At 41.8% G+C, this 18,966-nt stretch overlaps 1 protein-coding gene across 14 annotated transcripts in view; it reads left to right on the forward strand.

Annotated features, from left to right (window-relative positions):
• The first annotated feature begins 1,353 nt into the window (after positions 1–1,353).
• KAT6B (lysine acetyltransferase 6B) overlaps positions 1,354–18,966 on the forward strand; it is a 193,285-nt gene continuing 175,672 nt past the window's right edge. For 2 of the 14 annotated variants that reach the window (XM_044757489.2, XM_070490786.1), the window contains exons 1-3: positions 1,903–2,081; positions 12,569–12,638; positions 15,960–16,838. In XM_044757489.2, coding sequence (XP_044613424.2) covers positions 16,218–16,838 — 621 coding nt within the window. In that variant the 5' untranslated portion in view covers positions 1,903–2,081; positions 12,569–12,638; positions 15,960–16,217. Of the gene's footprint in view, positions 1,762–1,902; positions 2,082–2,730; positions 3,185–7,461; positions 7,502–12,568; positions 12,639–15,959; positions 16,839–18,966 lie in introns of those variants that run through there. The other 12 variants (XM_070490736.1, XM_070490731.1, XM_070490779.1 and 9 more) reach the window with 9 other exon arrangements.

Here is an 18,966-nt window from a genome sequence, read left to right on the forward strand (position 1 = left end):
ATGGAAAGTAAAAGCTAAAGTGTCTGCCAGGATTCTTAAGTTTACTTAGTAACTTCTTGGAGAATAAAAATCCCAGCACCTGCGTTATAAAAAAAAAGCACACCTTATAAACGTCCTTCTCTTTGAAATAACTCAATGAACTAGACTGAATTATGAACTAATGCCTTGTAAAAATTCACCTTGAGCCAGCTACTGAAGACACTAAAGAAAAGAGGTAGAGAGACTCTGAGGAAGCCCAATCCGTTGTTTGTTTTATCAGTAATTTAACTCAAAAGTAGCCAAGCTGATGGCGGATGCAAGCTTTCCCTGTGTTTGTTTCCCTGAGCTGAGCCCCTGAATGCCAAGATTTAATCTAAAGAGGTTTGTTTTTTTAAAACTAACAACCAAGTAATAAAACACCTATAAAAGGGGTTTATAATGGAACCAGTGACAGTTTTGCGCTTAGTATTACAACTCTTTTGCTCCCCCTCTCCCTTTATCTATCCTTTCATCCAACTCTGTGCCCTTTGTCTTAGCTCCTTTCTCACCTTGCTGCCAAGAAGCTATAAGTAGAGGCAGCTCACACCCCAAAGGAACAGGCGATCTTTAAAAGTAAAGTGTGTATTGTGCTCTGCATTTGAGGACAAGGCTGTGCTGCTTGTTTTGTTTGTCTGAGATAAGTTGCTCTAACAAAGTACCTACCTAGTTTGTACAGTGGTTTCTAATGGGGAGCTGAAGATGCTGCTGCTGCACTGTCAGTGGCATGAGGATGCTGGAGTCAACCAGTGCAGGAAGCTTGGGGCCTCCCCTCCCTGGCACCTTGCGTCACTCTGCCAGGGCCCAAGACTGCCCTGACTCCAGGGACAGACTTCAGTCAACAGGTGGTTTTCCACCCAGGCCACCATGCCTGAAATTTGGATCTTTTACAAAGACATAGTTCTCCTCCTCCTCCCGAAGAAATGGCGCCTCGGAAGGGAAACTTTGTGCTCAAACTCTGTAGGAGCCATTTCTTGAGCCTACTTTTCCTATTTTCGGAAGTCTCTCCTGCTAGTATGCCACCCATCTCCGGGAAGAACGAGGGACGATCTCTTCCGAGTCTGGAGGGCGCTGGAAGGCATGTGGGCAGCGTTAGACTGGCCTTGACTGGGCGGCCAGAGAAGCCCCCAGCCTCCCTCATGTGGGCCTCAGGAACTCGGGGGGCCCAGGGGAAGCCTGGAAAACCGAACTTCGCCATCAGCCTTCCTTCGAGCGCTGGCTAGAAGAGAGGGGGAAGGGCCCCCCCAGCGGTCTTCCCCCGATTCCCCCCGCCCCCCAGCACCTCTGCCGTCGGCTGCAACGCCCAAGAAAGCACTCCGAACGCAGCTCAGAGCTCTCTAGCTCCTCTCAGGCCGGGAGAGGGCATCTTGAGGGGCAGCTTCTCCCTCCAGCCCGCGTCTGACATCCCCACTCCCACCCAAGGATGCCGCCGCCGTGCCCTGTCCGCAGTCGCTGAATGTCACTGCTCCCTCTTCCTCCTGATCAGGGTAGACACAGCTCCCGAGGCATCCTCCACCCCAAAACTGCCGCGATCGCCCGAGGGTGCAAGGCCTGGGCGGAGGACGAAGTTTGGGGCCCACAGCGGCGGGAGGGGGGGCGCGTTGGCGAGGACCGCACCTCTCAGTCCCAGCCCTGGCGGGCACACTCCCCGCCCCAAACGGCCCAGGCGTCCCCATCCTCCCGCGGACACCGGCATCTCCGCCCTCCCCGGAGGGCGGCGAGTGGAGCCCCCCAGGGCGGAGGCAGGTACCCCCGGGGCGGGGACTGGGGCGGGCGGGGTCCAGGCTGCGCCCCTGGCCGGGCCGGGCGGGCTAGCTGGCGGCGCGGGGGGAGCAGGGCTGGGCGGCGCTGCCTCGGGCTCTGTGCGCTGCAGCCCGGAGCCGAGGAGGAGGAGGCGGAGGAGAAGGAGGCGGCGGCGGCGGCGGCGGTGGGTCCCGGGCGGGGGGAGCGCGGCGCTGCGGACCCGGGCGGCTGGCAAAGGACGAGGCGGAGGCTGAGGAAGGCAGCGGGGAGACTCGGGCTGCAGCAACAAAGGGCAGCAAGCGATTGGCCGGGCTGCAGGCGAGGTTAGCCGGGGACCGGGGTGGCTGGAGGCAGCGGCGAACGGTGCACGTGCTTGCAGACACGGGCTAGTGTGGAGCCGGGGGGTGCACGCCCGGCGGGTAGGGGCTTGCTCCCCCTCGGTATGGGATGGAGAGGAGGCTGCAGCAACATCGTTCTGCCTGCACGCGGCCTGTGGCTTCCAGGGTAGGGGTATGTGGGGGGTAAGGATGAGAGCCAGGGGGCGGGCGAGTAGTCGCCCGGGACGGGACGAGAGAGGGTGGAGGAGGGGGCGGGATGGAACGCTCCGGGCGGCGCGCCCGTCCGCGCTCTCCACTGCGGGAGCCGGCGACTGAGAACCTCGAATTTTAACTTCGCGTGCCCGCCCGCGCGCGCCCGCCCCCGCCCACCCCTGAATCCTGCGGCCGCCGCCAGCGATCAGCTCTCACACAAACTTTAGCGGCGGGCTAGGGGTTTGGGGTTGAGTGGGGGAGGGGAGAGGGAAAAGGCCCTCTGATTGGCGTTGTCTCCAGCCAGTAAGGCCAAGCGCCTCTTCTGCGAGTAGACCCAATCCATTTCTAGAGGTAGAGGGGGCGGGTAGGTGGAAGTAGAGGTGGCGCGGTGTCAGAGAGAGAAAAAGGGCTGGACCAATAGGTGCCCAGAAGAGGCGGGCCCAGCGGTCTGTTGATTGGTACTGGCAGTGGGCCCTCCCCCGGGGTGGTGCCGGAGAGGGGGATGATGTGTGTCGAGGGGTGTGTCTATGCGGGGCGAGATGACCGGCAGGAATCTGCCCCAATGGGGTGCAGAATGGTTATTGTGTGCGTGACGGACAGAGCCGTAGGCCAACGGGTGGCTCTAAGTGTCTGCGGTGTCGTCCAATGGAGCAGCGCTGGGGCGGGGCCGCGGCTCGGGTTTAATGAGACTCCATTGGGCTGTAATCAGTGTCATGTCGGATTCATGTCAACGACAACAACAGGGGGACACAAAATGGCGGCGGCTTAGCTCCTACCCCTGGCGGCGGCGGCAGAGGTGGCGGAGGCGACGGTACCTCCTCCAGGCGGCAACCGCGGATTTTTCTCAGGCAGCGGCAGCAGCCCCGGCAGGCGCGGTGGCAGTGGCGCGCGGCCAGGTCTGTCACCCACCCAGCGCGTTCCCAGGGGGAGGAGACTGGGCGGGAGAGCAGCAGAAGGTGGGGATCGGGGGTTTGTGACGCCCCTCCCACAGGCCTCTGCGCGAGGGTCACCGCGGGGCCGCTCGGGGTCAGGCTGCCCCTGAGCGTGACGGTAGGGGGCGGGGAAAGGGGAGGAGGAACAGGCTCCGCCCCCCAGCGGGCCTCCAGGGCAAGGGGCGGGGCTCGAGGGTGGAGGGGGCGGGGCGATATCGGAGTGGGGGAGGGGCTCGGGTGGTCGGAAGGTGGGGGGCTTGTAGGAGTTTTCTGAATCGGAGTGACCTGGTAGGAACGGTGGGGAGCCAGCGAGTGGTTGGGAAGGACTGGTGAGGGGATGGATAGGATGGGAAAGTGGACGTGTGCATGCAGGTGCAGAAGGGAAGATACAGAAAGGCACAATATTGGAGATGTGGAAGGGGGACCAAGGGTAGATGAAGGCAGGTGAAATGATTCAGAAGGGTGAGATTGCAGTTGTCTGAGAGCAGAGTAAGGATGGATTTAGGTGTGGTGGATGTGGAGTGGAGTTGAGAAAGCAGTGTAGAGTAGATATTGGATTGGGAGTAGTATTAGGGGAATGTGAGGAGCAGGTACAGTTGCTGTGGTGGGAAGGAGATACCTGGGTGAATTGGCATGTTGGAATAGAAAGGAAGTTTGCAGGCTTTGGGTTTATGAAGAATTAAATAAACATGGCAGGGTGAGGTGGATATGCCTGGGAGAGTCTCTGAAAGATGATAAGACAGCAGAGCAGACTTAAATGTGAAGGGAGGCTACTTAGAACTTGCAAAATATATCTGTAGCAGAAAATCTCATGGGGATGAGGGATTCCTGGGAGTGGGAAAAGGTGGCAGGCGTGAAGAAAGATGGCTGGAGCTGGGCAGTAGTAGGTCGAGGTGAATGTGATTTGGTGGACTGCACCAGGACTGAGGATGGGACAACGAAAGGTGTTAGTTTGGGACACAGGGTTGTTAGATAGGGTGGATTTCTTGGGTGAAACTTGAGCTGGAGTCTTGAAGGTGGGGCAGGAGAAGGAAAGAAGGGTGTTTCAGGATGAGGCTTCTGTACTACCTTGGGAAAGGATACTGTGTATTTTTGAATTTGTAAGTGCTTTGGTATGGCCAGACTGCAGGGAGTAGTGGGAGATCAGGGACAAAGGCAAATGGCCTCCTGTGCCCCATGAAGGAGTTTAAGTCCTGCAACTGGGAGAGGGTATTGGGATGTGATAAAGTGAGTATTGGACCAAGGTTGTGAATAGATAGTGATAAGGAATTACAGATGTGGAAAATGGGAAAAGAGAACCATTGAACCAAGTATGTTTGGGGTGGAGGTACCAGGAAATTCAAACTAAAGAGTATATGAAGACTCTTCCATACATGAACAAGGAGATGGAAGTAGCAAATGGGAGTTAGTTCTGTTAGGATAATGTTAGTTCTGTGGTGCTCCAACAAAGGTTTTTTTTTTTGATATGACTATTAGTAACGTACATTCTTACCGTCTTACTTGTGTACCTTAGATTTTCTGGGATAGCCTGAAATAAAACACTCCATTCTTTTCTTATATATATTTTTCACACATGTATCAAAATGAATTGGGGCAGTCTTTTTATCTTTTTAAGACAGAAAGGATAGGGAGCTGGTCCCCTTGCCGAGTGATTAAGTTCATGTGCTCTACTTTGGCTGTCTGGCATTTCACTGGTTTGGATCCTGGGCACAGACCTAGCACTGCTCATCAAGCCATGCTAAGGCAGCATCCCACATAGCAAAACTAGAAGGACCTACAACTAGAATATACAACTGTGTGCTGTGGGCCTTTGGAGAGAAGAAGAAAAAAGAAAGAAGGAAAGGATAATATTGCATGTTTCAGTAAAGGATCAGATTCTTACCCGAGAACTTCTAGTTAGGATTGAAGGCTGGGGAGGTGAAAGGATGGTTAGAAAAAAAAATGAAGAAAAGGTAGAGACAGAGGAAGGTTTTAACATTAAAGGGGGAACTTAGGGGAATAACTGGCTGGTGGTGATGACATGGTCAGTAGTTTTGCCTACCAGCCATACGCAGGCCTCTGAGTAGAGTGGATGTTATGTCTGCCGTTACAACCAAATGTTTATCTTACGCACTACTTGTGAAGATAAAGTGGAAATTGTCAGATGTAAGGCATAACATGAATGAAAGGTAAAATAGGGTGAGTATTGGAAGGTAGTTGAGGAAGTTTGATAAATAATTTTAATGTGCTTTAGAAACTTTCATGGACTTTCACATACCGGTTAGAAGAAGACCTAACTAATGGATCTGGCTTTATTAAATGCCAGGATTCCTAACAGGTGACTTTTCAGTCTCTTAGATAGTTCTCTACAAAATACCTTCACTTTTCCTGCATACAGATGCCTGTATTTGTATAAAGTGAGAGAAAAGGAAATTGTTTTATGAAAGTAGGGATGTGTGAGCTATAGTGATCAGTCTTTGCTTGCAGAATGGTAAATGATGCATAGATGGGAGAAGTGTGATGGAGGGATATTTCTTCCTTATAATGCTTTAATTTGCATTTCCAAAGCACCTTTAAGCACTTTTTTACAGGACTCCCACAATCTTCCACAATTTTTGTAACATCCATTCCACTTCTGCAGGATATTTGAGTTGTTTCCAGGTTGGGGGAAATTGTGAACAAAGCTGCTCTGAGTGTTCCCGTACCTGTCATCTGGTGCACATGTGTGTAGGTTTCTCTAAGGTGTGCCCCTAGGGTTGGAATTGCTTATTCAAAGGTAGGGTGACCGCTTATCCTGGCTTATACCTGTTGTCCTGGTGTAATTATTAATGTAATCCCTTTAATTCTCAAAAGTGTCTGGATTTGGATGATGAGTTGTGTTGTTGCCCTAGTCGCAGAGGATGCTATTTTCAGCTTTACTAGGTACCAGTCAAACTGTTTTCCACTGTTGTACCATGTCACACTCCCTCCAGTGATATATGAGAATTCCCATTGTTTCTTGTCCTCTCGAACTCTCAGTCTTAGCTTTTCAAATTAGCTAATCTGGTAAATTTTGCATCTACCTGATTAGTAATCAGGTTGAACAGCTTTTCATACATTTCTTGGCTATTTGGATTTCCTCATTTGTAAAGTTCCTGTTCAAATCTGCCCCCTATTATTTTTTTTTTAAATTGGGCTTTGTGTCTTTTATTGTTGTTTAGAAGTTCTTTATTTACTGTAGATACAAATCCTTTGTTATGTATGTTGCAAATGCCTTCGTCAATTCTGTGGCTTGCCTTTTCACTCTCTTTATGATGTCTTTTAATGAGCAGAAGTTCTTAATTTTAATGGAGTCAGATTTATTGTTTTTTTCTTTATGGTTAGTGCTTTTTGTGTCTTGTTTTAAGACTCTTCCTGCCCTCACGTCAAGTAGATATTCTCCTATGCAGACTAATCTCCTAAAAGCTTTATTGACCTTAGAGATACATGATTATGAGTAAAATACACTCTTATCGACCCCATCCTCACCATTACAAATCTATTTTTGCTTTTCTTCGCTTTTTCTTTTTCCTCTGTCTTGAATTTTTGCTTGTCTACATCTATGACTAAGAGCCAGGTGCTGACTTCCCCTTGTCCTAGGAGCAAATGATCGTACACACAGAAGTTTAGCCAGATTAGATTTTACAGGTCTCCAGCCGACTGTATTGCCCTTTTTCCTTTTATGAGCTAGCATTTTATTATGTTCCTGCCATGTGTCCACCTCCATCCTTGGTTCTTTCATATTTGTTATCTCAATTATTCCTCTTTACAGTTCTGCAAAACGAGGACATATTCTCATTTTTACAGATGAGAAAACTGAGACTTAGGTTGATTAAGTAACATGTCCAATATGCCACAGCTTAGGTAGCTGGCAAAGTGGGGACTTGATCCCTACCCTCTAGATACGTCCCATCATAGCACACCTTGTTAAGTAAGATTTCAGTAGCATATTTGATAATTTCCAAAATCACTGAGAATAACATTTTTACTTTTAATGTCACATGTCCTAATTAAGCACACATAGAGATAATTATTGTGAAACTGGATAAAATGATCAACCTCACTGTGTCTGTTAAAGTAAGTAAAGCTGGAGTAGCCAGTGGACCTTCCGGGGTCCTGGGATGGCCATAGAGGTTCTGTAAGCCCTGGAAATTGTGGAAATAGCTGTATGTATATGTGGTCATTTTTAAAAATAGATCTGTAATTTTTTGTGATTCTCAAAGGGAGCCCTAATTTGTTTTCAGGCTATACTGGATACCCTGTTTGAAGACATTTGTGATAAAGGTAACATTTAAGTGTGAGATGATCTATATTTTCAAAATAATCTTTTAAAAATTCAGATGTCAGATTTTTTCTTAGTATGTTGTTCTGTCTTTGTCATTAAAACCCAGCTAAAGCTAATTTGTAATTAGAAAGAAATCTAAGATTGAATAGAAATTTTAGATGTCCCCCAAAAATCGCTCCAAATTTAGTTGATTATTTCTTAAGTGCAAATGCTTAGTTATAATATATCATCATTACTAATCAGTACCCTGGCTCCAAAGGCCTGATGACTTCAAATGACTTTTCATCTTGTCTCTAAAATCCTGTTTTACAAGGGATCAAATTTCCTGGGAGGTTCCTAACAGTGTGATTAAAGTTTAGAGATTGAAACTCTTGAGCTCTTAAATGCAGAGATGACTGTGCAAACCTAATTCATGGGCTTCACCAGGAGATTTGGGACATGTTTCTACTCATTTATGATGATGATGTTGAAACTAATCTTTGCTGGGATTATGGAAGCCATAATAGTTTATTGATGGTTCAGTTATTGTTTGTTGAAGCAGATTTACACAATTATAGTTTAATGACATAACAAGGATATTGTCAACTAGGAGAGCATGACATGAAAAATTAAACTTCTAATTAATGTAATATGTATTAGTTGAAATGATAATTTTCATGGTGATTTAGTCTCTTAGAAATCCTTGGAAAACATTATTAGCTTATGAATGGAAAACTATGTTAATGAGTAGTGAGAAAGAACTTAGTATTATTCTAAAAAGATAGGGAATTAAATATTCAATTCAACTAACATTTATTGAGTGCTTACTCTGGGCTTGCTGCTGAGTTAGACTCATAAATATAAGCTGAATAAAATTGATATTTGAAGAGATGAAATACTGGTTGCTTTTGTTTATTCCTTCAGTCATTCTTTTCTCCATCCAATACTGGATGGATACTATGGCCAGAGTGATTCAGACATTCAACAAATTTGTGTGTGTGCATGCATGCACTCCACTATGCCTTATTGTGTCACTACTCCTTCAGTGGCTTCCTATTACTTCATCTGTCATGTTCTCATGCTTCAGGCCAGCTTTTTTATTTTGCTTTTTCTCCCCAAATCCCCCCAGTACATAGTTGTATATTTTAGTTGTGGGTCCTTCTAGTTGTGGCATGTGAGGTGCTGCCTCAATGTGGCCCAACGAGCGGTGCCATGTCTGTGTCCAGGATCCGAACCGGTGAAACCATGGGTCACTGAAGCAGAGCATGCAAACCCAACCACTCGGCCATGGGGCCGGCCCCATCAGCCTAGCTTTTGTGACAGCCAACTGTATTTCTTATTCCTCTGTAACACATACCTGTTCTAGGCATGCACATGGATAGACTCAGTGTCCATTTTGTCTGACAGCTCATTCTTAGTTTCTTTGTCTTCTCCTTGATTCCCTTCATTCATTCACTGATGTATTCATTTAACCAATAGGCTTTGAACCCTTCTTATGTTCAAGTTGTGGTCCTGGGCAATCTTGGAGCATACAAAGATGAATCAAACATGAATCCTGTTCTTAAGAATTTTACAGTCTAGTAAGGGAGATGAGGTCAGTATGCAAATAAGCGTAATTCAAAGTAGGAAATGAATGCCAAAATAGTAAGAAAGCTAAAAGCTTCCTGTTGGACAAAGAGATGTAGGGCTACTGAGAAGGTGTTGTTTGCACTGGGCCATGAAAGATTTGAATTTGGTTGGAGAAACCAGACAGTTATCCAAGTTCTGCCTTGTCTTTCAAGGTTCAGTTTAAGTCCCATCCACTCAAGTGGTGTTCTACGCATCCACACTTAGCAAGGTATAGTCACACTTGTTTCCAGAGTTCCACAGTTTTTTCCTTCTGTAGTCAGAGGAACCCTTTCTTTGAAATGAATCTTGTGGAGAAGCCCACTGTATATATAGAACAGTTAAGATGGAGCTGCTTTTTTGGGTACAAGGGGTTATGGCCTACAAGGGGCACCTGCAGGTGATGCCCAAAGCATGTTCTCACAAGAGATCTAAGGAACCTAGTTTGAAAACCAATGGAGAGACAGGAGAGAGTTTAGGTTTTAGCATCTGATTGAAAATCCTTCATGACTTACTGGTCTGAGGTCTTGGCCAGGTCATGTCTCACTTTTCGTTTTGCAAAGTGGAGCAACAATGCTACCTTATAGGCTTGTTTTAAGGTTTACTGATAATCTGTGTAGTGCCTCACCCACAGCAGGTGTCAGAAAATGGTTGGTGGTATTATAGTTTAGTGCTTTATTTCTTTTTTTAAAAAGTAATTTATTGAGGTGAAATTCACATAACATAAAATTAACCATTTTAAAGGGAACAATTCAGTGACATTTCACACTTAGTACATTCACAGTGTTGTGTGACCACCACCTCTATCTAGTTCCAAAACATTTTCATCAATCCAAAATAAAATTCCTTACCCATAGAGCAGTTTCTCCTCAGCTTCCCTACCCCCCGCCAGCCCCGTAAATCTGTGTTCTCTCTATGGATTTATCTATTCTGAAGTTTCATATAAATGGAATTATATGATATGTGACCTTTTGCATGTGGCTTCTTTCACATCTTATTGAGGTTCATCCCTGTTGTACGTGTATCAGTACTTAGTTCTTTTTATGACTGAATAACATGCCAATGTGTGGATATACCACATTTTGTTAATTTCTTCATCTGTTGATGGACATTTGGGCTGTTTCCACTTTTTGGCTGTTGTGAATAGTGCTGTTACGAACCTCTGTGTATGTGTACTTATTTGAGTACTTGTCTTCAGTTATTTGGGGTATATACCTAGAAGAGGAATTGTGGAGTCGTGTGGTAATTTTATGTTTAACTTTTTGAGGAAATGCCAAGCAGTGCTTTGTTACTTCTTAATTACTTCCCATCCGCATAGCTCTTACTGTACGGCTGCACACACACAACAACATCTCGCTAAATATTTATTTGTTGTTCTTTGATTAGTATTTATAACCTTACTTCCCAATTCACATTTTGAGCCTTGAACATTAATTTTAGGGGAAATGGATGCATCCAGGACTTGAAAGTTAACAAATATCACCATGTGGATGATGTTTGATGTCAGACAGCAGATATTTGTTAACCGAAGACGCTGTTTTGAGCAACTGTGCCAATAGTCTATGCTGGATGGTTATAAAAGAAAAGTCAAGGTGCCTTCCCTTAAGCAGTGTATGTTCTGTTTTGGAAGATACTTTAAGATTTGTGAGTCTCACTCAGTTACATAATAGGCTATGAAAATAATCCAGGAGCTTATGAAAGTGAGAGAGCTAAAAATAACTGTTAGCAAGGAAAACTCAGAATGACAAAAGAATACACTCTTATTAATATTTATTCTTTTTTTTTTAACCATTGTTTTTGGCTCATCCGTAATCTCATGACTCAAGTGTTATGACATTGATTTTGAAACAACACACAGCTTTAGTAAAAGCTTAGAGGAGGCATCACGTAATATTTATGATCCAGGATATTTTGACTCTTATGCTGATGTGAATATTTTGGAATAGTGTTGATATTTATATCCTACTAATGAAGCCGAAAGCTCAGTGTTGGACTAAGCATTTCTCTAGATCTGTTTAGAGTAGTCTGTAATAAATGATGTAACTAGTGTTTTATTATAAAACTATATGATAGAACCATATAATTTACTGATATTATTTTGTAGTTAAAAATAAAATGATTCAAAACCTTAGAAAATAGAATAATTTAGTTTCATGTTGCATGAGTCCCCAGAATTAATTTGGAATGATTCACTTCCTTTTTGATAGCTTTCTAGTCTAACTTTCAAGTTTTTATAGAAAAAAATGAGAATAATGATTTTTAGGGTTGTACTTTTGATAGAATGTCCTGTTTACATATGAAACAAATCCTAGTGCTCTGAAAAAGAGAAGTGGCGTGGGTAATTCTGAATCGGGAAAAAAAAGCGTTTCTGTTTGGCTTTTGAATGAATTATGAATTTTTTTCCTATAGATTTGTCTTTCTAGTTAGATATTGCTTAGACTAAAGTTAAATTGGTTTTCAATCTATTCTCTTAGCATATACTAATTTACAGTGGGGCCAGTGGGATGTCAGAAACAAACCAGCCTAAGATTAAAAAATTTGCAGTGGATAATGTATAAAGTGGATAATATACATGTGTTTAGTTGAGAATTGGCTGTGGATAAGAGACTTCTGATTCTGTTCCTCTCCTAGCTGTGTGTGTTTTTTTAACACTGATTCTGCTTGTAGCAAAGAGCTGAGTTACATCTGCTTTTGCCTAATTAACTCTGTTGGTTGGTGTCAGATGAGAGCTAATTTTGAGATTAAATTGAGGAGTGGGGTGTGTGTCTGTGTCTGGGGGAGGGCAGATGGAGGATCGAAGGTTGCTTGGTTGTTTTGCATGAGATCAAAATGCAGTTATTCACTACTATTTTAAATGCAGTTATTCACTGTTATTTTAAATTTATTTTTTGGTTTTGAAGTAAAAATGATCACTACTGTCCAAAAATGTGACGTATGTCAGCACATACTTACTGCTCTGGAAACTGGTACATCCTTCTCTTAGGTGCAGTTATTGGCCATATCTTGCTAGTCTAATCAGTACCTAGATGCCAGGTGACCCTTGGAACAGATAGTGAATGTTGCCTGAGAGAGTTAATATTGACCTTTTAAACAAGTTTGGACTTTTTTTTTTTTCGGATAAAATGTTATACCTGCCTGCCTATTTAAGTAATAGCAGGCTTTTTTTTCTTCATAAGATTCTTTCTTAGACTTTATCACAAACCTAATTTTTCAAATTTGGAGAACAGGGCTGGCCTCAAAGAAGAGTGAAATTTATTTCTTTAGGCATTTGCTTTGGGGCTTCATTTCCTGTCCCAAATTCCATATTCTTAAATATCCTTTAGTGGTATGAAAGAGTTGATATATCACTAAATGTAGTGTACTAATAAACTCAAGCTGCAAGCTGCAGGTGTTGAATAGTTGTGGAGTTCCATAGATGGTTGCTAGATTAAAGGGATGTCCTTATGCCCAAATTAACATTTACTTTTTTTTTCTTTTGGCAGATTTGCCTGAAGATCTGGACAATCTTCACTTTTGTCATGGACTGTTAAAATATTTGGAGTTCCAATTCTGGTATTTTCCCTTATATTTTTAATGTATAAAATGTCAGTCTTATTGAAATTGTTGGTAATGGATATGAATGATTCTTTTGATTATAGGTGAGGATTGTGGTAATAGCTTGTCATGAAGGTACACTTTGAGCATTTATTAATTATGAAATGCAGTTTGTTTTAATGTATGTTCATTTGCTTGGGTAACCAAAATGCTTGAAAGCAACTTTGCAATATTGGATACTTTTCTGTGACCTCTTCTGCTTCTGTAGTTATATTGTGTACAGTCAGATTAAATTAATTGATTCATCCTGAATAAATGATGAAAGATGAAATAATGACTTGGATGTGGTGAAATGTCTTCTAATGAAATTTTGCCCCAAATCATTTTACTTTGGAAATATCAGCTTCCTGTTCTAAACTTACACATGATGATTCCTGTGTTCTATCGTGAAAGTGGTTACACTGTGAAAGCCAGTGATTTCATTCCTAAACATACCATGTCCCAAATCTAACATTTTTGTCAGTGATTTATAGAATGACACAAAGGGAATGCTTATTAGATTTGCAGATGACATAGATGACAGAATCAAGATTCAAAACAAATTTTAAAATATTGGAAGATATACTCAAACCAACAAGATGAACTTGAACTGTAATAAATTTTAAATTCCAGCATTTAAATTTGCACAAGGAAGGGAATGAAAAGACTCAGCTTGACAGTATTTTTGAAAGAAGATTCTTAGTTGGACTGCATGCTTAGCATGAGCCAGTTGAGTGGCTGTTAAGAAAGTTCGGGGGCTGGCTTCATGGTGTAGTGGTTAAGTTTGGTGTGCTCTGCTTCAGCGGCCTGGGTTCACAGGTTCAGATCCTGGGTGTGGACCTACATCACCTGTTAACCATGCTGTTGTGGTGACTGACATATAAAGTGGAAGAAGATTGGCACAGGTGTTAGCTCAGGGCTAATCTTCCTCAAAAAAAAAAAAAAAAAAAAGCTCATGTAACCCTGGATTGCATTTATAACTAGATAATGCCTAGACTGCCAGATTTTAGGATGGGCACTAGTCAAACTAGTGAGCAACCAAGAGAAGGCGTGCTTGGAAACTATGTGATATGTGGAGATGTTAGGAACTGGGATGTGAGTGCTGTAAGGTAGGGCTGGAGGTAGAATGGGGTTTGATTGTTAGTGATTTTCAAAAGATATTTGTTTTAGAAATATTGGAAGGCCTGCCATATTAAAGAATTATTCAGAATTTCTTCAGATTGTTCCAGAGAAGTAGGACTAGTGTTTAGGAGTTATAAGAAGGCAGATTTTGGCTCCTGTGAGCAGGAGATATATTACAGTTAGTTGTCCAACAGTGGAGTGAACTGCCTTAAAGAATGACAAATTCTCAATCCCTGGAAGTATCTTGACACTTGATGGTTCATCACTTGGGGATATGGAAAAGGGGTCTTTTACTGGATAGCTGGAAGTTGGACTGGATGACCTCTAAGGTCCCTTCAGCCCCAAGTTTCTGAATCTGGGAAAAAAATGGAGTGAACCTGCAGTTTACTGATTGCAAAGAGGATAATCCTTTTTAAACTGCCTCTTTGAAGCTGATTGAAAAAGTATAGTTCAATGGCCCAATATTTGAGAGCAAACGTTAAATTCTTCAGTATATCTGGCTAAAGTTTTGAGGAAAGACGTTGTTTTCCCTTTTTAGGTTAAAAATCTAAATCAATAACGAGAGAGAACTTTAATTTTGTATTTTATGAGACATTTTTCAGAGTGTGTAGATACTGCATTTGATGGTAGCTACTGTGTATTGAATATTAGATATTGTTTTCACTTAATTCTCTCAACAGTCCTGTGAAGGATGTGCTATTATTGCCCTACAGGTAAAGTGACTCAAACTTAAGTCAATTACTCAGAGTTTCTTTGCTAGACTTTGGTAGAACTGGCATTCATACCATTAGTCTGATGGCAGAGGCAGAACTAGCTAGAGCAGGCAGTTGTGGCTTAGGTGAAGATAGTGCTGGGTTTAGATTTTAGAATAATGGTGTTTGAGCCTTAAGTCTACTATTGACTGTGACTTTGAGTGAGTTACAGCTTTCCCTGAGCCTCAGTTTACCCATAGAGTCGTCCTGTAGATTAAATGACAAGCATTATATGTGAACACACTCTGTAAATTAATTTTTTTTTTGTGAGAAAGATTGGCCCTGAGCTAATGTCTGTTGCCAATCTTCCTCTTTTTGCTTGAGGAGGATTAACCCTGAGCTAACATCTGTGCCAGTCTTCCTTTATTTTGTATATTGGTTGCCACCACAGCATGGCTTGATGAGTGGTGTAGGTCTGGGCCCAGGATCTGAACCTGTGAACCCTGGACTGCTGAAGCAGAGCATGCTGAGCTTAACCACTACACCACCAGGCTGGCCCCTCTATAAATTGTAAACTATAAAAAAGGAGTTAAGATTTGAATATTGTCAGTGGAGAGCGAGATTAGAGCCCAGATCTGACCTAACTCCCAGGCCAGGGCACTTTCTCCTGGTGCTCTTGCAGTGTACTCAATACCAGATTGGAGATCTAGGGTGGTTTTTGTGTCCATCAGGAGGGTCTCAGAGCAATACTACTGTCTACCTGGAGTCAGATTTGTGTGAACCTTCCTTGTGTTGAGCAGTGTCTTGAACTAACCAGGTACTAAGATACCTAGAATGCTACATTATTTAAAAGGTGAAGCATTGTGTTACTATATTAGTTTCGGTTTTCCAACATGTGGGTTAGAGAGTGTCAGTTTTCCAACATGTGGGTTAGAGAGTGTCACAGGCTCTTTTCAAAGGGATGAGAAGATGTAATTCTATAGAAATGGCTAGATGGGAAATTCTCTTATGTGTGAGATTTGGGAAATATAATGTCTAGCTGAAATAGAAAATCAGAATTTTTGCTCTTTTTTTTTGTTTAGGATTTCTTGAAGTAAGTTTAATGTGCCTTCACCAGATTTCATATCATAGACTTATATGATGTTGATTTTATGTTTATGATAGACATGTATCTTGAACCCCTTTCATGTAATTTTATTAATTTCAATAAAGGTTATACATTAAATATAGAACTTATATGTCATCTCTTAAATGCCCCATAAGTGACTTCATATAAATAACAAGTGAAAAATTCTAAAGAGATTCCTTCTCAGACTGTGACCTGATTTCTGGTTGGAAAATATGGTCACTGACTTTGTTGCATAATACCTGCCTGTCAGTACTTCTCTGGTCATTTTGCATCTGAAAAAGTAATGCTTAAGAGTCATTTAATTTATTTTTAGATGTTCCATTATTAAGAGCCTTCCCTCCCTTTTTATCCTTTAAGGTCTTGATATCCTAGTTAAAGATGTTCCTCGCCAGAATGCAGTCTTTCCTGTTGGGCAGATAAGACAACTATCAACATTGCCTCTTTGTCCGTCTTTTTAATCTCTTAAGAATGGATGTTTGTAAGATGTTGCTTATATGGTCTGGAATACTCTGCCCATTTGTTGAATTGTAAATGACTTTTAAATGTGCAAGTTCTGTTAAATACAAGGAGAACCTCTATGGGTAACTTTTGTATTGAAGAAGTCATTTGTCAACCATGGTAAAACTTGCAAACCCACTTTATACAGAGTGGATTCTTGAAGCTATACAGAAAATAAAAAAGCAAAAGCAAAGGCCCTCTGAAGAGAGAATCTGCCATGCAGTGAGCACTTCCCATGGGTTGGATAAGAAGACAGTCTCTGAACAGCTGGAACTCAGTGTTCAGGATGGCTCAGTTCTCAAAGTCACCAACAAAGGCCTTGCCTCTTATAAGGACCCAGACAACCCTGGGCGCTTTTCATCAGTTAAACCAGGCACTTTTCCTAAATCAACCAAGGGATCTAGAGGATCATGTAATGATCTCCGCAATGTGGATTGGAATAAACTTTTAAGGAGAGCAATTGAAGGACTTGAGGAGCCAAATGGCTCCTCCCTGAAAAACATAGAGAAGTATCTCAGAAGTCAAAGTGATCTCACGGGCACCACCAACAACCCAGCCTTTCAGCAGAGGCTGCGACTGGGGGCCAAACGCGCAGTGAACAATGGGAGGTTACTGAAAGATGGACCGCAGTACAGGGTTAATTATGGAAGCTTAGACGGCAAAGGGGCTCCCAAATATCCCAGTGCTTTCCCATCCTCGCTCCCACCTGTCAGCCTTCTACCCCATGAGAAAGACCAGGTAAGTGAAGAGAGAATGTTAATACGTTCCAAGTATTACCCATTTGATTTGTACAGTTTCAGTTAAATTTCATATGGACAAAAATTCTGAGTAAAGTTTGATAAAATCAAATGTTTTGCCTTAGAGCAGGCTTTTATATTTTAAAATGTGTATTTTTTTTACAATATAAACTGTCCTGTATTGTTTTACGACATATTAAGGGCTTTCCCATTGGTTGACTAAGAATTTAACATGATTATGTCACTTGTTTTTTAAACTAATTCCTAATTGATAAGTGCTTGAAAGGACCAGGATAGATAACTTTAATTCTCCTTCCTCAAGGCAGGATCATATATATCATATATCAAAAATCTAAGAAAGGCCATAGTATATTTTCCTTTTTAAAAAAGTTATTTTTTAAATTTTTTCAGCTTTATTGAGGTATAATTGACATATTTTTCTCTTTATTATTTTCAGAGAAGAAGAATCTGTAGACTAATTATTTTAATACTGATAGTCTGTGCGTTTCTGGAATTGTTTTAATATGTGACCTAAATATCCCGCCTGTTTCAATTTAAAGTCATTTATTATTGTCCACTTCTCAGTGGTTGAAAGTGAATGTTTATTTGTCTCATACTGTATCTTCTTCTCTTTTCTAATTCTCTTGGTTTCTCTGGGCCTTATGTTATTTCTATAGTATTTATAAATATGTGGCAGATTTCTCCTTAAGTTACTGCTAAAATTTTAAGTCTTTGGTTCTGTAGGATTTTCCAGTGTTTTGTTTCAAAGCAGCTGAAATTGCTTCCCAAACTAAAACCAAAGTAGAGCAGTAGCAAATTGTTTATGATAATAATTCAGGCCCTCCAGTTTTAGGATTGTCTGTCCTTTGGGCAAGTGGACACATTGATATCAGTTAACTTTACCTCTTGTAAACCATTAACCATTGTTCTTAGAAAGGGTGGTTGTATGTGTTAACTACATTTTTAGAAGTGATGGAAACACGAGTGTTAGGAAAAGTTATGCTCCTGTTGGCTTGTTTGTCCTGTTTGGATGTGGCCAACTCTGGAGATAGACCCTGCTTCCCTCAGTGCTTTAAGCTGATAGAGGCCCAGCTCTAGAAAGTGAGTATGACCAGGTGGTTTGCCTTTCCACGGACTAATCTCAGCCCTAGCATTTATTTCTTAACTGTGTTTTTATTTTATTAGTTTTCCTCAACATTTATTTTGGTGGTCTTTGTTTGTGTAACCAACCCCCAATTCTTTGTCAGAGAACGTGAGCATAAAGAAAGAAGTAAACCTATGAAATTTTCATTTTAATAACATTTGTTTCAAAAAAATACAGCAAGTGACTCAAATCCTAATTCCTGTGTCTGACACAGCCACATTAAGCACTTCTGTTTCTCATTAACTATTTTTATAAAAGCTTACACCATGAGGAAATTCGTTAAGGGGATATAGAGCCATTTCTTGATAGATTTGGATATCTTTGTTTTCATATTATATATATTACCCTAAGGTATTTTAAGGATTTATCATTATCGGGTATATGGACTAATTCAGGCAGCTTTAAGCATTTAGCAGGATGTTTCAAAAATTTTGTGATCCAGGGAATCTCTTTACTTCTGATAGAGAAGTCACTATAGATTTTCCGCAGTCCCTTTCTTATCCGTCTCTTTAACCTTGCCCATCATTTCTTGCTAACCTTATCATATTTTTTCATACAGCATCTGTATGGAAGTATTTTTAGTCTAAAGGAAAATTCATGTCTGAAAGTGTCTCGGATTGAGAACAGAGTAATTTATTGCTTAACATGCAATTGTTACTGCTTTTTTTATGATGCTGATGTTTAAATTGTCCAGTTAGCATCATCCTATAACAAGGAATGCTGAGAAAAATGTGTCCTAGAATGTTTATTTGATGAAATTTGGAGATCAGTTGTATTGAGTAATGATAATCTAATTCTTAAAAAAGAGCAAATAAAAATAAATATCAGATCAAATCAATTTGGACACAATATATTTTTTTGTTTGTATTGTATATTACAATAGCACTTTTCCTTGAAAAAATGTAATAAAAACCACATCATAATATATTGCCCTTTGAAATTACAAGTGGTAAATAGTTTAAAACCATGTAAACTTCCTAATAAG

This window comes from Equus asinus, chromosome 2, assembly GCF_041296235.1.
Source record: "Equus asinus isolate D_3611 breed Donkey chromosome 2, EquAss-T2T_v2, whole genome shotgun sequence".
Classification (NCBI taxonomy): domain Eukaryota; kingdom Metazoa; phylum Chordata; class Mammalia; order Perissodactyla; family Equidae; genus Equus; species Equus asinus.